Source organism: Tachyglossus aculeatus, chromosome X1 (assembly GCF_015852505.1).
Source record: "Tachyglossus aculeatus isolate mTacAcu1 chromosome X1, mTacAcu1.pri, whole genome shotgun sequence".
NCBI lineage: Eukaryota > Metazoa > Chordata > Mammalia > Monotremata > Tachyglossidae > Tachyglossus > Tachyglossus aculeatus.
Window position 1 is genome coordinate 121,901,823 of NC_052101.1, and position 17,548 is coordinate 121,919,370.

The window sequence follows — 17,548 nt, forward strand, 5'->3', positions numbered from 1 at the left end:
ATCTTTCTCTCCAACTCTCTTTCTCTCCATCTCTCTTTCCATCTTCATCTCTCCTCCTATCTCTCTCTGTCTCTCTCCCTTCCCCCGTGCAGAGGCATTCAGGCGGTTGGGAGGGTGGCTCAATTTACTAATTCTTTGGGGTTCCCGGTTTTTGGGGTTTTTTTAAACCGAGGATTTTTTTTTACTTCTGTGTGTGTGCGTGTGTGCGTGTGCGTGTGTGCGTGTGTGCGACACGCTTTGGACTCCGCTGGTTTTGACGTGCAGTGTTCTGTAGGTCCGTGGTATCCCAACACTGTGCATTTATGTACTCCTGGACATTTTAATAAATTTTTTTAACAGTTCAAATGCCTAGCACCATCTCCTTCTCTATGCCAGGGGGCCAGGGGTGGGGTGAGGGGGCACGCAAGGCGTGATTTCGCAGTAGAGCCTCTTCACTGTGGTGACAAACACCTCAAAACAGTCCTCAAATCTCCAGATAATACAATTTTCCGTTACTCACTCACTGGATGATTTTGAAGAAAAAGACTCCCATAGAACAAAAGTTCCCTAAAATGGGCCCCATTAGTTTCATTCTAAAGAAATTTTACTCACTGATGTAGCTTTGAAGGTCTAATTCCAGGCTTTCAGCAGCATCATCCTGCCCAATCATATCCTGCTGTTTCTGTTCCATTTTTCTCCCTACTCTCTATGCCCATTTGGATGAGCCCAATAAAAATAATTTTATAGGAAATAGCTCTCTTGAGCCTAATGCACCGGTGAAAAGTTCAAAACTCAGGACGATGCTTCTTTCAGTCTTCTTGGAGTCATCATCTTCCAGAAACCATGGGCTGGAAGGGACCCCATGACTAAACCATTGAGAACGGACCCAAAAAACTCATCCTCTCCTCCCACCGCCTGCCTCTAGGTGACTCCGCCTAATGCCTCCTCCTTGAATTGGAGGCAAGATGGGAGGGGCTCTCCTATTCTTAAAGATCTCCAGAGATTTAACAATCACAACTTTCCTTAATCCTTCCAGCTGCAACTTCCATTTTCTTTTTAAAACCCCAAAAATAATCTTAAGGGAAAGAAGCATTTAGGGCAAACTATTTCCGGCTCCCTTTGTCCCCAGCATTTCACTTAGAAAGTGCTGACAGGTGAGAGATGATCAAATATGAGCCGGGGGCTGCCCCCTCCCCCCTCCCCCAAATTATCCTTCGAGAAACCCTATCGGGGTCACTCTTGATAGCCCATTTAAAAATGAATCTGGATTTATCTGACCCGCACAGCCTTTCCCATAAACTCTGTGCCCTTCATCCATGCCCCCTTCCCTTTTATTGACTCAGTAGCCACCCAGCCGGCAGCAGGCAGTCAGCTAGAATGAATGGGGACCTTTCCCCGTCAAAGACACGCACTTTGATGGTGCTGTTAACATAAGGACTGGAGCTTAATAAAGAGAAATGACAGGGTGGCCTGAGCTATCAGTGAGTGGGGGGCAGGGAGAGGATGGGGGAGAGGGGCACACCAGTCTAATGAGCCACGAGAAGAGAAGGATAATTGACACACCATGTAAAATGGATTAAGTAAAGGTGGTCTTTGAGTCTGACAACTCTACTCTTACCTAGGTCAATCAATCAATCAACTGGATTTATTTCCTCCAAGAGGCCATTCCCTGACTAAGCCCTCATTTCCTCTTCTCCCACTCCCTTCTACATCACCCTTGCACTTGGATGTGCAGCCTTTATTCACCTCTCCCTCAGCTCCACAGCACATCTGTCCATATCCATAATTTATTTACTAATATTTAATGTCTGTCTCCCCCTCAGAACTGTAAACTCATTGTGATCAGGAAATGTGTCTACCGACTCTGTTACATTGTACTCTTCCAAGTGCTTAGTTCAGTGCTCAGTAAGTGTGGATAGAGCATGAGCCTGGGAGTTAGAAGGAGCTGGGTTCTAATCCCGAAACTGATGCTTGTCTGCTGTATGACCTTGGGCAAGACACTTCACTTCTCCGGGTATCAGCTGTGAGATGGTGATTTAAGTTGTGAGCTCCATGTGGGACAGGGACTCTGTCCAACCCGATTTGCTTGCATCCACCCCAGCGCTTAGTACAATGCTTGGCACATAGTAAGTGCTTAACGAATGCCTCAGGGATCCCAATCTCCAACCCCAAGATCTATCTAGCACCCAGTGACTCTGGCAGGCTGTGGGCCCAAAGAAGGCCTGCAGTCTCTACGGTTGCAGTGGTGAAAAGTTCAAAACCCAGGATGATGCTTTTGCGGACACAATCTGCCCAGGGAGAGCTGGAAGAACTCAGCCAATGCTCCTCTGAAACCAGCCAACTGGCAGCTTGGGTTTTTCTTATTTGGTTTGTTGGTCGGTTGGTTTCTGTTTACAGGCCGAGAGCAGACCAGGCCTCCCCCATTTAACCAGCTCCAATCAGAGCTGCAGTAGCCAGATGCAGCCTCAGGCCCAGGAATTTAACCTCTCCCGTTGGCGCCACGTGGCTCGGCTAATGAAAATATCAAAGGCGCTGCGGGAGAGTGGGAGCCCCCCTACCGGGTGCCCTCCCTCCCTGGCACATGGAGAATTAGGGCAGTTATTCCGTGGCTATAAAGGAAAGCGCCTGGGAAACAAAAGTCTGCTTAAGAGCAGGGACTGTGGGGAGGGGAAAAGGGGAGGTGGTTAGGGGCATGGATGGTGGTCTTAAGGGAAGAAATAGACTCTGACCTCCCACTCTGACTCCAGAGAAGGCAGGAGTAGGCTGACCTCTAGCAAGTGGATTAATCTGTGCATTAACTGAGTCCTAACTGTGTACAGAGCACGAAGCGCTTAGTACAGTGCTCTGCACACAGTAAGCACTCAATAAATACGATTGAATGAAGTACATAGAACAGGGAGTGTTATATTGTTGTGTCGTACTCTCCCGCTTAGGTATAGTGGCCTGCATGCAGTAAGCACTCAATAAGCACGATTGATTGACCGATTGAGAGAATACAATAGATGAGTGCCGGGGGAAGGGTAGGGGCTCGCAATCCAGCCGGATCCAGTTCAGGTTTCTGCCTCGCAGATCCTGGGTTAGGCTCAGTGGGTCCATTGTTATACGATGACAGCCAAAGGGTGGAGGAAGGGAGGCCAAGAAAGAAAGAAGAGGATGGAGGGTTCAATGACTCAACTTTCCCTCCTGCAGGTACATCCCCCTCTACCTCAAAGCCTCTGTACCACCCCCACACCTCTTATAAAATGTGTGCTTAGAGCATGTTCAGAAGTAGCATGGCCTAAGGGAAAGAGCCAAGGCCTGGGAGTTGGGAGACCTGGGATCTAATCCCAGCTCTGCCACTTGCCTGCTGTGTGATCTTGGGAAAGTCATATAACCTCTCTGTGCCTCCATTTTCTCATCTGTGAAATGGGGATTCAAGACCTGTTCTCCCTCCTGCTTGAACTATGAGCCCCATGTAGGACGGGGACTGTGTCAGACCTGATTATCCAGAATCTACCCCAGTGCTTGGCACATAGTAAGTGTTTAACAAATACCACAATCATTCTTATCATGTGCCACCCTTGCCATACTCTTCACGTGTCCCTCATCTCCACTAAACCATGCTGCTCTTGCCAAGCTCCCACTGGGAGCAGGATCCTGGAGGAGTGAAGAATGAAGCCTCTCTCTCCACTCTGGCTTCTTGAGCTGCTGAGTTTGATTGTTCAGTCTTGCGGGATCTAGAATTCTAGTCAGGCTCTCAGGAGCATTGCTGGCAAGAAGGCCCTACCCAGACCCCATTCATTCAATCGTATTTATTGAGCACTTACTGTGTACTAAGAACTTGGGAAGTACAAGTTGGCAACAAATAGAGATGGTCCCTACCTAACAACGGGCTCACAGTCAGGAAGGGGCCCTACTCTCCAATGGGCCCATCCCAGACATATTCCCAGAGAAAGAGTTCAGGCTCCCAGCTACAAGCACCAGTAGGTCCAACTGCTGTGGGCAGGGAATGTGTCTGTTTATTGTTGTATTGTACTCTACCAAGCGCTTAGTGCATTGCTCTGCACACAGTAAACATTCAATAAATACAAGTGAAATGAATGATTGAATGTGAATGCTGTTCCTGCTACTGGAGTCCTGGAGTCAGCTGCTCCCTTAGTAATAATTACGATAATAGTAATAATAGCAATTATGGTATTTGTTAAACACTTACTATGTGCTAAGCACTGTTCTAAGTGCTGGAGTAGATACAAATTAAGCAGGTTGGACACAGTACCTGTCCCATATGGGGCTCACACTCTAAATCCCCATTTTACAGATGAGGTGTCTGAGTCCCAGAGAAGTGAAGTGACTTGCCCAAGGTCACACAACAGACATGTGGCAGAGCCTGGATTAGAACCCAGGTCCTTCTGACTCCCAGGCCCGTGTTCTAGCCACTAAGCCACCCTTGCAGCCCCTTTGCTAGCCACCACGTCCACCTTTCTACGGCAGGCAAGCAAGGCAATTGGTAACTACAGCCTCACCTCCTTTTGTGGTTTTGGCCCCTCTCCACCAAGGCCAAGTGAAGAAACAGGGAACGCTTCTGCCTTTCCTCTCCACGACCGAGGGCCCCTGCTCCCAACATGCTCCGGGCGTACCTCGCTGCCGTGCGCTTTTGGTGTCCCCCGACTGGACAGCCATCCAGAGTGCCTCCCAAGGAACAGGCACTGGCTCTCCCACCCAGACACTGAGGAGACACCGGGCCTGGAATGCCCTCCCTCTGCCCATCCGCCAAGCTAGCTCTCTTCCTCCCTTCAAGGCCCTGCTGAGAGCTCACCTCCTCCAGGAGGCCTTCCCAGACTGAGCCCCTTCTTTCCTCTCCCCTCGTCCCCCTCTCCATCCCCCCGTCTTACCTCCTTCCCTTCCCCACAGCACCTGTATATATGTATATATGGTTGTACATATTTATTACTCTATTTATTTATTTATTTATTTATTTTACTTGTACATTTCTATCCTACTTATTTTATTTTGTTGGTATGTTTGGTTCTGTTCTCTGTCTCCCCCTTTTAGACTGTGAGCCCACTGTTGGGTAGGGACTGTCTCTATGTGATGCCAATTTGTACTTCCCAAGCGCTTAGTACAGTGCTCTGCACATAGTAAGCGCTCAATAAATACGATTGATTGATTGATTGATTGATCCTGCCTTCCCAACACCCTGGTGGGAAAGAGAAGAACAATCCACAGCATAAGGACTCCATAAACCCTCTAGAAGGATGGTGGCTGCTGTAGCCATTGCTGTGGCTTTGGGTTTGCTATGGACTCAGCCACAAGGAACCCCAAATTCTTCTCCTCTAGCCTCAACATCCTACTGATTTTTGCTTTGATTTTGTGTATTTGTCCTTGTCTTTTATGTTTTAGTGTTTTATTGTTTCATCAGTCCTCATGTGTCTGCTTCTGGTCCTTTCTCCCCAGCTTATATTAGATTGTGAGCCCCTTGACCCCTCTCAGGGTCACACCTGGAGAGTTCCCAGTACTCCACCAGTCTCGACTACAGGAGGGAGAGTCAGGCAGAGGCATATCCATTTCATTCCTAGTTTGGGCAGTGGCTAGTGAGTAGAAGGTAATCTGCTACAAGTCAAAACTCAACTGTGCTGGGCAGCAGCTGAATGGGAGAGAATCAAGGGCCAAGACTCAAGTTTACTGCGCGGAAGGAGGCAATGGTAAACTACTTCCGTATTTTTACCAAGAAGACTCTATGGATCCACTACCAGAACGATTGCAGATGAAGGTGGGGCGTTCTGGGAGAGATGTGTCCATGGCGTCGCTATGGGTTGAAGACGACTCGACGGCATAAGACAAGACAAGAGGCCCTTGAGGACCAGGGGCCAAGTCTAATTCCCACCAGTTTATTCTTTTCCAGGGTTTAGTACAGTGTTCTGCACACAGTAAGGGCTTAATAAATACTCTTACTACTACTTTTCAAGTTCCCACCTGCTCTCAGCCCCAGTGAATCTCGTTGTGGGCAAGGAATGTGACTGTTTATTGTTGTATTGTACTCTCCCTAGCGCTTAGTGCAGTGTGCTGCACACAGTAAGCACTTAATATATACAATCGGATAAATGAATGAATGTACCCCTGCCCCAAGTGGCTGGCTGTGAGTCTCTGGAGAGTTTCAATCTCAAAGTCCCTGGAAGGTGCGGGAAGGATTTGGGGAGGTGCAGGATGATTCTCAGGTGTTTCACTGCAGCTTCCCAAGTTCAGCCCAGCACAGGCTGTTATGCGAACAGAAAGGTGGAGAAATGTTACACCTCTCCTGGAGTTTTAAGCTTGGATCTAGGGACCAGGACAGCATATTTAACCTTGGGAAACTAGAGGCTGAATTCCAGTGGAACTGGGGAGGGTGGGAAAAGGATGGAGTGAGTGGGGAGTTAAGGGGAGGTGGGGGGCAACCCCAGACAAAGCACCAGAAGAAGCACAGAGGGGAAGGGAGGATCCAGAGCTTTATTGGAGGGAGGGGCAAGGCGCTGTGGGTACAGGCGAGAAGCAGGGGTTAATCGGAGGGGCAAGTCAGCTGCTTCCAGACCAGGCCAGGAGGAGACGGGGGGAGGCAGGGATGAGCCAGGGAAATATGTGGGAAGGTGATCTCAGTCTGATCCCATGTCCTAGGCTTCAGCCCTTGCCCTGGCTCTGGGCTAAGCTGGGGGAAGGGGCAGCTGGATTAGACATTACCCAGGCCCCACCCCTAAGCCCCCGCAGCAGCCTGGGGCAGGAGGCAAGAGCCAAGGAGACAAGGTTTCTCCCAGTTGGCTAGAGGGGGGAGCAGTGTGGTTTAGGGAGAGGGAAAGGGGAAGTACACCAGTTGGGGAGTCCATCGTAGAACCCAGCCATCCTGGTTCCCCTAGCATATGCCAGGTGCCATGCCAGGTGCTCTTGACATTCCAGGTAGCACAAAGGCTGGCTCTGAGTCAAGGGGGAGCAGGTGGGGACTGCCTTTTTTTGGGGGAGGGAACTGTCTTGAGAAAGGGGGTAAGGTAGGGAGCTCTACTTGGAAATAAGCAGCTTCCTTGTGCTGTGTCTCTCCCCAGGGCTGCCCACTGAACCTTTAAGAATCTGGTCCCTGCTGGGTTGTGGGGAAAAAGGAGGTTTTCTTGACATGTTTCAAACCTGTGAGGCCTGAGCTTTCAGGGGAGGCAAGATAGGGCAGGCGAGAAGAAAGAGGGGGAGGTGGACAGGGTCAGGGTGAGGGAGTGGTGGGTGCCCATCCCCATAGCAACAGCTTTGTCTGAGGGTCCTGGGGCTCAGAATACCCTGCCCCTCCAGAAGAAGGGTGTCACCCAACTACACTCGCAAGGGCTGCCAGGACCCCTGGTCCTCCCAGCCCCACTGAGGGGCCACCACTCCAGCCGGCCGGTAGCAATAAACCCCAAAGAGCTTGTACTTTTTGTCAGGGAAGCCCAGGTTGCGCACCCCTGGCTGGAGCCCCCCACAGCGGGCTCGGGGATTGACGATGGGGTAGCGGACACTGCCGTCCCCCAGCCAGCCTGCCTCACACTTGTCCAGCAGCTGGATCTTCCAGGCTGCGTAGAGCTGGCCCACTTTGGCCACGGATGCCCTGCTGCCCTCACAGGCTCGCGTCGCCTCGGCAAAGCTCAGCTTGCGGTAAGTCTTCAGGAAGAAGACGTTGCCTGGGGAGAGAAGGAGAAAGATTCGGAGTGAGCAGCAACAAGCTTGTCCAGGCCTCCCCTCGGGGTGATGGAATTTGTCAAGCACTTACGTGTCTAGCACTGTTCTAAGCGCTAGGGTAGATACAACCTAATCAGATTGGACACAGTCCCTGTCCCACATAGGGTTCACTGTCTTGATCCCCATTTTGCACATGAGGTAACTGAGGCACAGAGAAGTAAAATGACTTGTCCAAGGTCACATAGAAAACATGTGGTGGAGCCGGGATTAGAACCCAGGTCCTTCTGACTCCCAAGCCCATGCTCTATTCACTAGGCCATTCTCGTTCCCGACTGCTTCTCTTTGTGGGGACAGAACCCGGATGTTGGGGGGTGCTGATGGAGAAACCACCTGGTCTCTATCCTCAGGGAGCTCCCAGTCTGAGAGGGGAGGCAGTCCAGGTGCCTAGATTAGCCTTGTCCACAAGGATAGACCCACAGTCATGGCAGCAATAGGTTGAGGAATGGGTCATGGATTGGGGTGGCAGACTAGAAAGTGAGGAGCATGGTGACTGAGGGAAGCCTTCATGGAGGGGGAGGCCTGAAGCTGCAATTTAAGGAAAAGACAGAGAGGAGAGTTGACAGGCACAAGCAGGGAGGCCGGTCCATGTGGAAGGAACTGTGAGGACCAAGGCTTGGTGGTGGGAGAGAGGTGAAGCAGGGTAAGGAGCTACCAGAATACACAGGTGTCAGGAGGGGGGCAGGCAAAGACCCAATCAACACAGAACAAGGACTTCCTGTGGCTCCTGAGGTTACTTCCTCCTGCCCCATAGACTATGGGGGGAGTGGGAGTGGAGGGTAGGGGCAGGGGAAGCTGGGCAACTGATTTGAGTGTGGAAGGAGGAGGGATAAAAATGCTCAGCCCACCTCCTCAAACTGCCCCATGGAGAATATAGCAGAGATGGAAGGAATCAAAGAATCATAATCTATTTATTGCTATTATTGTTATACCTGGGTTATTATTTCAACATTCTTCCAAGGTATCAGTTCAGACAGCTGCTCTTCCAAATAAACAGGATATATTGATCTCTCATCGATCTTGTTAACAGATGATTATTATCCTGCGTTTGGCTAGTCCCCATATTGTTCTAGCGGCTGAAGGCAAGATTAATATATAAAATGAAAAATATAAGGCCAATATTAGCCATTCAAGGCTGTCGAGGGTACAGCAATGCACCCTTGGAAGACGCATAAGAACATAAGCCCATGAGCAAGGCCATTGCTGGAGCAGACCCACACACGCACTCCCCCTCTCTACGGCTGCGGCCAGTCCATCAAGCCCAGTGCTCTATCTCCATGGCAACAGGATGCTTAGATGAGCTGGCTTATGGTTGCCCTCCTGGACATCCACCCTCATGGTTAGGAATGAACAAACCAAGACCCCAAACTTTTCTTTCTAATAAACCATCATGAACCTATATCTATGGAGCTATTCAAACCCTTCTTGAACCTACTGATTTGCTTAACAAAAAATGTTTCTTTTTGTTTATCTTGATCCTCCTACCTTGGAGCTCCAAGTGGGTATTTCCTCAACCAAGCAGGGTGAGATTTGATAAACAGTCATTTTTTTATGGTATTTGCTAAGCACTTAGCATGTGCCAGACACTGTACTAAGCCCTGGGGCAGATACGAGCTAATTAGGTTGGACACGATACATGTCCCACATGGGGCTTACAGTCTTAATCCCCATTTTACAGATGAGGTAACTGAGGCACAGAGGAAGTGAAGTGACTTGCCCAAGGTCACACAGCAGACGAATGGCAGAGCCGGGGTTAGAACCCATGACCTTCTGACTCAAAGGCCTGTGCTCCATCCTCTACACCGTGCTGCTTCCTTGACAGGTACTTTGTAATGTGTTGCCCCCCTGCACTGCCAACTCACTCACTGTACGTCGGGCCCCAGCTGGAACACGACTGGAAGGGACAAGAGAGTTTGAATGGCACCGCACAAACCACAAGCACTAGAATCAATTCCTCCACACAGGCTCTCTGTCCTGAAGTCACAGAATGGAGGCTCATCCATCGTTCCCGATGGGAGACTCCAACAAACCTTCAATCCTGTCTCCTCCCAGCCTACATTTTTCCAAGCTGAAGAGTCCTGGCATGTTCGTTATCTCTACATAGAAGATATTTCTACAAAGAAGCAGCATGGCTCAGTGGAAAGAGCATGGGCTTTGGAATCAGAGGTCATGGGTTCAAATCCCGGCTCTGCCAATTGTCAGCTGTGTGACTTTGGGCAAGTCACTTAACTTCTCTGTGCCTCAGTTACCTCATCTGTAAAATGGGGATTAAAACTGAGAGCCCTCCATGGGACAACCTGATCACCTTGTAACCTCCCCAGTGCTTACAACAGTGCTTTGCACATAGTAAGTGCATAATAAATGTCATTATTATTATTATTACATAATGAAGTTTCTCCTAGGACACAGTAACCAGAACTGTACGTCCATCATAGTCCTCACTCTAAGAAGCGCCACAGACTGGGCCCATTCCCTCTCCCCCTCCGCAGCATCCAAAGAGGAAATCATACTCTGCACCCTCCCTCCCTCCCTCCCACTTCCGGCCCCCGCCTCGTCCCCTACCCCTGCCCTCGCTGGCTCCAACATGGTCCTCTGCCTTCCTTTCTCTCAGTCAGATGGGGAATGTGGTGGAGTGGGGGAAGAGAAAAGAGGGAGGGAATGAAGGAGGGAGATCGGGGAAGGGGTGGAGAGCCAGACTGCCCATTCCCACCTGCTTCCAACAGAGAGCTTCCTCCCCCAGAGAGAGAACACCATTAGCACCCCCAGTGGGGGGGCAGCCAGACATGATGGACATCCTGCTGCCATATTGACTCACTCGCTGTAGCCAAAGGCACAAACCAATTCTCTGTGAAAATCGAATAAGGGTCATGCTGGTGTCCAAGGGGCAGAGGGAGGAGGGGACAGTTTCTGGGTTCATTGAGTCTAGTCTGCTGTTCCCAGCTGGGACCTGCCCTTCAGCCCTCATGCCAAAATGCAAAAAGGGGAGGGGGTGTTCTGGCTCCCGTCGGCCACATTGTTCATCCTGGGAATGTATGCTATGGGAAGGGGGAAATAATAATAATAATAATGATGGCATTTGTTAAGTGCTTGTTATGTGCCAAGCAATGTTCTAAGCGCTGGGTAGGAAACAAGGTAATCAGGTTGTCCCACATGGGGCTCACAGTCTTAATCCCCATTTTATAGATGAGGTAACTGGGGCACAGAGAAGTGAAGTGACTTGCCCAAAGTCACACAGTTGACAAGTGGCGGAGCCGGGATTAGAACCCACGACCTCTGACTCCCAAGCCTGGGCTCTTTCCACTAAGCCACGCTGCAGGTACCAAACAGAGGACACCGACCTGGTCATTTTGAAAGAACTTTACCACCCTCTGCCCTGGCCAAATGTTCAACTGGTTCTCTTCTTGCCAGCATCCATGGGGTGAGGGAAGGAGTGGACCTGGGGATACAGGAAGACAAGAAGGGGCAGGAATGCTGCATGGCCATGAAGTCATGCGGTAAGAGGAGAGGGGGGGCACCTGCCACTTGGCACCCCTCATTCTGGAGGAAAACTAACCCAAGCCTTTGGCAGGTGCCAGGTCAGAAGGTCTGAGCCATAGTCCCTGTTAGCCCATCTGCTTTTCAGTCACAACAGCCTCCCAGGGGGTTCATAAAACAGCCTTGCAGATAGCCACTCGCCAGAATGTGCTAACTGGGGCCAGGTGGTTGGGCAAGGATGTCAGTGCATGTTCTGCATCCCATGGACCCCCTCAAGGCAGGGCAAGCTGGTAATCAGAGACTTTGGCTGGAAATGATTTGTACTCGTGGCCAAGGTAGCAATAAAGAGACCCCAGGTTGGTAATAATAATAATAATAATAATAATGATAATAATAATGGTATTTGTTAAGTACTTACTATGTGCAAAGCACTGTTCTAAGCGCTGGGGGGATACAAGGTGATCAGGTTGCCCCACGTGGGGCTCACAGTCTTAATCTCCACTTTACAGGTGAGGGAACTGAGGCACAGAGAAGTTAAGTGGCTTGCCCAAGGTCACATAGCTGATAAGTGGTGGAGCCGGGATTCAAACCCATGACCTCTGACTCCCAAGCCCACGCTCTTTCCACTGAGCCATGCTGCTTCCCTTAGTAGACAGCCCAATCCCCAGTTCCCCCTTCCCTTCTTCCCCTCTTCCCAACACTTCATTCCCAAATATGCTTCCTGGGCTTACGGGGCCGGGACCAGGGCCTGCCCCAGGCTTTGTTGGTCTTGGAGTTCTGTGCTTTCTCACCTGCTTTTCCAGCTATTCATTCACTTAATTGCCCCTGTATTCAGTCTGTCACCAACTTCTGTCTGCTTTTCCCCTGCAACATTTCCAGAATCTGCCCCTTCCTCTCCTCCCAAACAGGCAGCTCCCTGGTCCAGGCATTTGTCATATCCCACTTGACAACTGCATTAGCCTCCTCGCTTACCTCCCTGCCTCCAGCCTCTCCCCTTTCCGGTCCATGCTTCGCTCTGCTGCCTAGATCATTTTTCTGAAACATTATGCTGCACCTATCTCTCCATTCCTCAAAAACCTCCAATTTTGCCTAAGCCCTCTCCACTCCTTTCAAGCCAACCCACACACTGTGTCTCATTCTCATCTCTCCCACCGTTGACTTCTTGCTCACGCCCTCCTTCTGCCTAAAACTCCCTTCCCTTTCACATCCGGCAGACCTCTGCTCTTCCCATCTTCAAGGCCTTTCTGAAATCACATCTCCACCAGAAGGGCATCCTGACTCATCTCTCATCTCCCTGCCCTATTTCCCCTGCCACTGCCACTTCAGGACTTCTCTACTATCTAAGCACTTGGGTACTCACTTCCATGGCCCTCTCCCCTCTCCCGGCAGCGCCCCCCCCCCCCCCCCCCAGCCCCACAACACACACATTTATGCACATATCTTTAAACTCTGTTGCTTCCTCTTACTTCTAATTTATTTTAGTGTTTGTCTACCTTGGTAGATTGTAAACTTCTTAAGGACAGGAATCATATCTATAGTACTCTCCCAAGCACTTAGTACAATGCTCTGCACACAGTAGGTACTCAGTTACAATAAATACTATTGATTGTCTAAGCCATCAGTGGCCACCTCCCCGACACACCCCCCCCAACACACACACACTCGTAATAACAATAATAATAATAATAATAATAATGTTGGTATTTGTTAAGCACTTACTATGTGCCAAGCACTGTTCTAAGCACTAGGGGAGATACAAGGTAATCAAGGTTGTCCCACGTGGGGCTCACAGCCTTAATCCCCTCCTTACAGATGAGGGAACTGAGGCACAGAGAAGTTAAGTGATTTGCCCAAAGTCACACAGCTGATAAGCATCAGAGGCAGGATTAGAACCCATGACTTCTGACTCCCAAGCCCAGGCTCTTGCCACTGAGTCATGCTGCTTCTCTCGTATACACTTGTACACATGGGCAAGCACATGAACACACATCTGCACACAGTGGGCATGCCCACAACATATGTGCACCCCCTTAATGCATGTAAACATCTGCACCCATGCACACGTTCCCTCCTTTCTTCTCCCCCACACCCCCCAGCAGTCCAGAGCCAGGCTTGGGGCTGGAAGCCCTTTCCACCAAGGACACATGAAGCCGCCTCAGCAATCAAAGCCAGAGTTAACAAAAGGCAGTGAGCAAGAGAAAAGATTCCGTCCCTGGCCGCCGCATGCAATAGGCAGCTTGGGCTTTGAGAGGAAATGTTTGAAACTGCCCTTGGATCTATATTTAGAGGCCTCTGAGCCTTGCGCACGCTCCACCAGGCATCAAAGATCAGGGACGCTTTTGTCATCTTGAAAAGCAAACCTGGCCTCTCCCAGTGCCAAAGCCATCATGGTAGAGAACCCAAAGGAAGAGGGGGGATCTGGAAGGTTGTCATGGTTAAAGAGTGAAGCTGGAGCCCTTGGCCTCCTTGCCAGAGTGGAAGCCTGACCACTCTAGACCAAACAAATGGAAATTCTTCTCGAGTTGCCTGCTGGGGGGATGAGTTGGGAGCGTACTTAGCCCTGAGAATTGCCCAGGAGAATGTGCTTTAGGAGCAGGGCCTACCATATTTTTGAGCCCATGGGGTGATTTGATCTTAGTCTTTTCTGAGGTGTCCAAGTTAGGAGTGTGGCTATTAAACAGTCACGTGTCTCCTCACACCTCAGAAACCTCCAATGGTTGCCCATTCCTCTCCACATCCAGCAGAAATTCCTCACCCTTAGCTTTAAGATGCTGTTAGTTCTCTCCCACATACCTATCCACTCTCTTCTTTCACCACACCCCAGTTTACCCTCTTCATTTTTCTCGTTAACCCTGTGACTCATTCTTTTCTCTCCCACCCAACCTCTTGCTCACACCCTCCCTCCTGCCCAGAACTCCCTCCCCCTCCCCCTTCATATCTGACAGGCCATTGCTCTCCCCATCTTCAAGGCCCTTCTGATATCTTATCTCCTTCAGGAGGCCTTTCCCAATAATTTCTTATCTTCCCCATTTTATATCCCCAACTGCTACTCCAGCCCTCTGTGCCACCTAAGCACTAAAGCTACCACAGCCCTCCTAGCACTTGTGTCCATATCTTATACATTCTATTATCCCTCCCATCTCTAATTTATTTAGATGTCTGTCTTCCCCACTAGACTGCAAGCTCCTTGAAGACAGGTATCTACTAACTCTTTTGTACTCTCCCAGGCACTTAGTACAGTGGTCTGTGCACAGTAGGCCTCAATAAATGTTATTAATTGGTTGATCAGCCATTTCTCCAAGTTCCCTAACTTCCTCCCTCCTCTCTCCTGGCTTCCTCATAATTCTGTCTCATGACTATGCCTTGACCACTGACTCGCCGCCTACCCTTGGGTAGGGTTAGGGGAGAGAAAGCAAAGCAGAGGTGAAAGAGCAGACAGCATCTCTTTCTTTTAATGGTATTTGTTAAGCATTTACAGTGCCAGGCCAGGCCAGGCACTGTACTAAACTCTGGGGTAGATACAGGCTTGTCAGGTTGGACACAGTCCCTGTCCCACATGGGGCTCACAGTCTTAATCGTCATTTTACAAATGAGGTAACTGAGGCACGGAGAAGTTAAGTGATCTGTCCAGGGCCACACAGCAGACAAGTGGAGGAACCAGAATTAGACCACAGGTCCTTCTGACTCTCAGGTCTGTGCTCTATTCTGGTGAGGGTGGGGTGGTGCTGGAGTGTGAATCGGGAGGGAACTAAAGAGAAAAAGGGATCTGGTCTGTGCCTTCTACTCAAGTGAGCCTGGTATTCTAGTCAACCTTGTATGGGGATGGGAGCGGGAGGGGCAGAGGGAATTACCATTTAAATTGGAGGTGAAGCAGAAGGCGTCGTAGTGCTCATCGTCCTTGTGGCGGTATCCATAGTTGCGGACGCCCACGGGCGTGTCCTTGCGGCCGCACTCTTCGCGGGGCCGGGAGATGGGGTACTGCACGGAGCCGTCCTGCAGCCAGCCGGCGTTACACCAGTCCAGACCCTCCAACCAGGCCTCGTGCAGCTGGTCATAGGATGCCAGGATTCCGTCCTGTTCCGCGCACGCCTGCTGGGCCTCGTGGAAGTTGAGGGTGTAGCGGCCCAGCCGGGGGTGGTAGGGGAAGATGACGCCTGAGACCCGGGAGAGGAGACCAAAGACAGTCAGCCTTCTCTCTGATCTCCCATCCTCGTGTCTCTCCCCACTTCAATCCATACTTCATGCTGCTGCCCGGATTGTCTTTGTCCAGAAATGCTCTGGGCATGTTACTCCCCTCCTCAAAAATCTCCAGTGGCTACCAATCAATCTGCGCATCAGGCAGAAAATCCTCACCCTCGGCTTCAAGGCTCTCCATCACCTTGCCCCCTCCTACCTCACCTCCCTTCTTTCCTTCTACAGCCCAGCCCACACCCTCCGCTCCTCTGCTGCTAATCTCCTCACCGTGCCTCGTTCTTGCCTGTCCCGCCGTCGACCCCCGGCCCACGTCATCCCCCTGGCCTGGAATGCCCTCCCTCCCAACATCCGCCAAGCTAGCTCTCTTCCTCCCTTCAAGGCCCTACTGAGAGCTCACCTCCTCCAGGAGGTCTTCCCAGACTGAGCCCCCTCCTTCCTCTCCCCCTTGTCCCCCTCTCCATCCCCCCCATCTTACCTCCTTCCCTTCCCCACAGCACCTGTATATATGTATATATGTTTGTACATATTTATTACTCTATTTATTTTACTTGTACATATCTATTCTATTTATTTCATTTTGTTAATATGTTTGGTTTTGTTCTCTGTCTCCCCCTTCTAGACTGTGAACCCACTGTTGGGTAGGGACTGTCTCTATATGTTGCCAACTTGTACTTCCCAAGCGCTTAGTACAGTGCTCTGCACACAGTAAGCGCTCAATAAATACGATTGATTGATTGATTGACTGAGGCGGTAGGCCTATGCCATGACAGAGTGGACAGAGCACGGGCCTGGGATTCAGAAGGTCATGAATTCTAATCCTGGCTCTGCCACTTGTCAGCTTTGTGACCTTGGGCAAATCACTTCACTTCTCTGAGCCTCAGTTACCTCATCTGTAAAATAGAGATTGAGCCTGGAAGCCCCATGTGGGACAGGGACTGTGTCCAACCCGATTTGCTTGTATCCACCCCAGCGCTTAGTACAGGTCCTGACACCCAGTGAGCACTCAACAAATACCACAGTTATTAATTATTATTATTAACTCTTGGCTTGGGGTTGGCGGGGAGGAGAGGGAGGGCCCAGCTGAGCTGGGGAAAGCTATGCCCCCAATCCAGGGCTGCAAGGGAATGGGGGAGACAATAATAATAGTAGTGATGGTATTTGTTAAGTGCTTATTGTGTGCCAAGCACTGTTCTAAGCACTGGGGTAGTTACAAGATAATCAAATTGGATACAGTCCCCCTCCCACACAGGGAGGACAAGAATTGAATCACCATTTTACAGACAGGGAAATTAAGAATGTCATGCAGCAGATGGGTGGCGGAGCTGGGATGAGAATCCAGGTCCTCTGACTCCCAGGCCTGGGGTCTTTCCACTAGGCCACAGTGCAGTCAGTAGCGCTTCCTGATCTAACCCACCTGGCTGCTGGTCCCTGGAAAGCTAGAAAGGGATTCAGGGGCACTGAGAGATGGGGGACGATGGAGGGGAGAGGTTGCACTTGGGCATTCCAAAACATGCAAATTATACTCAAATAAACATATTATTTTTAAGTCAAGAGTCTGGACCCCCCTCTCTCCCTCGGGCAGCAGAGAGAAGTGGGAAGCTCTAAATGCCCCACGTCCACCGGTCTCACCCCTCTGCTGATTTCCACATCAGACCAGGCCAAGTTGTTTTTTCCCCACCAGGGCCCCTCAGGCAGCCAGGGGAGGTTGGGAGGCAGAGCTCTCCATTCCCCCGGAATCCACAGCTACTTAAATCTCTCTTCCCCATCCCTTCTCCATGTTCCTCTCCCTTCACCCTTGCTAAGGCCTCACTTTCTGGGTTCCCATCTGCCTATCCCCCTGTTCACTTCACCTCTAAGTATCAGTTTCAGCACCAGAGGGACAGTCCAGAGGGAGATATTTGGATAGGGTTTGAAGGTAGCCCGGCCTGGAGGCAGGGGGACAGATGAGAAGACCTCTCCCAGTCCTTTCTGTGAAATGAGCATCTCTGGGGCATAGCCCTCTTCCTCCTTTCCCTCCCCTCCTTTCTCCAACCAGTCATCCTCTGAGAGGGAGGGAAAGAGGAGAAGAGGGAGGAAAGGAGAGAGGAGCCGGTTCTGTGGGGACTGAAACCCTACTGTTTCTAGGCCCGGGCCGAACACCTCACGGTGGTGGCAATGGTGCAGGGTGTACCCGGGGGGACTGAGAGATATATGTGTTTTC

At 50.5% G+C, this 17,548-nt stretch overlaps 1 protein-coding gene and 1 non-coding gene across 2 annotated transcripts in view; one reads left to right on the plus strand and one right to left on the minus strand.

The window, feature by feature from the left end:
* The first annotated feature begins 5,438 nt into the window (after window positions 1-5,438).
* Window positions 5,439-5,576, plus strand: LOC119920578. The gene has a single exon (XR_005448312.1). It is a non-coding gene; the product is annotated as a small nucleolar RNA SNORA7 (small nucleolar RNA).
* Window positions 5,577-6,359: 783 nt separating this feature from the next.
* Window positions 6,360-17,548, minus strand: part of HAPLN4 (hyaluronan and proteoglycan link protein 4) — a 32,188-nt gene continuing 20,999 nt past the window's right edge. Inside the window, exons 4-5 of the mRNA XM_038739860.1 lie at window positions 15,006-15,308; window positions 6,360-7,625 (exon numbers count right to left, since the gene is read on the minus strand). Of these exons, the coding sequence (XP_038595788.1) occupies window positions 7,279-7,625; window positions 15,006-15,308 (650 nt within the window). The 3' untranslated portion in view covers window positions 6,360-7,278. The remainder of the gene's footprint in view (window positions 7,626-15,005; window positions 15,309-17,548) is intronic.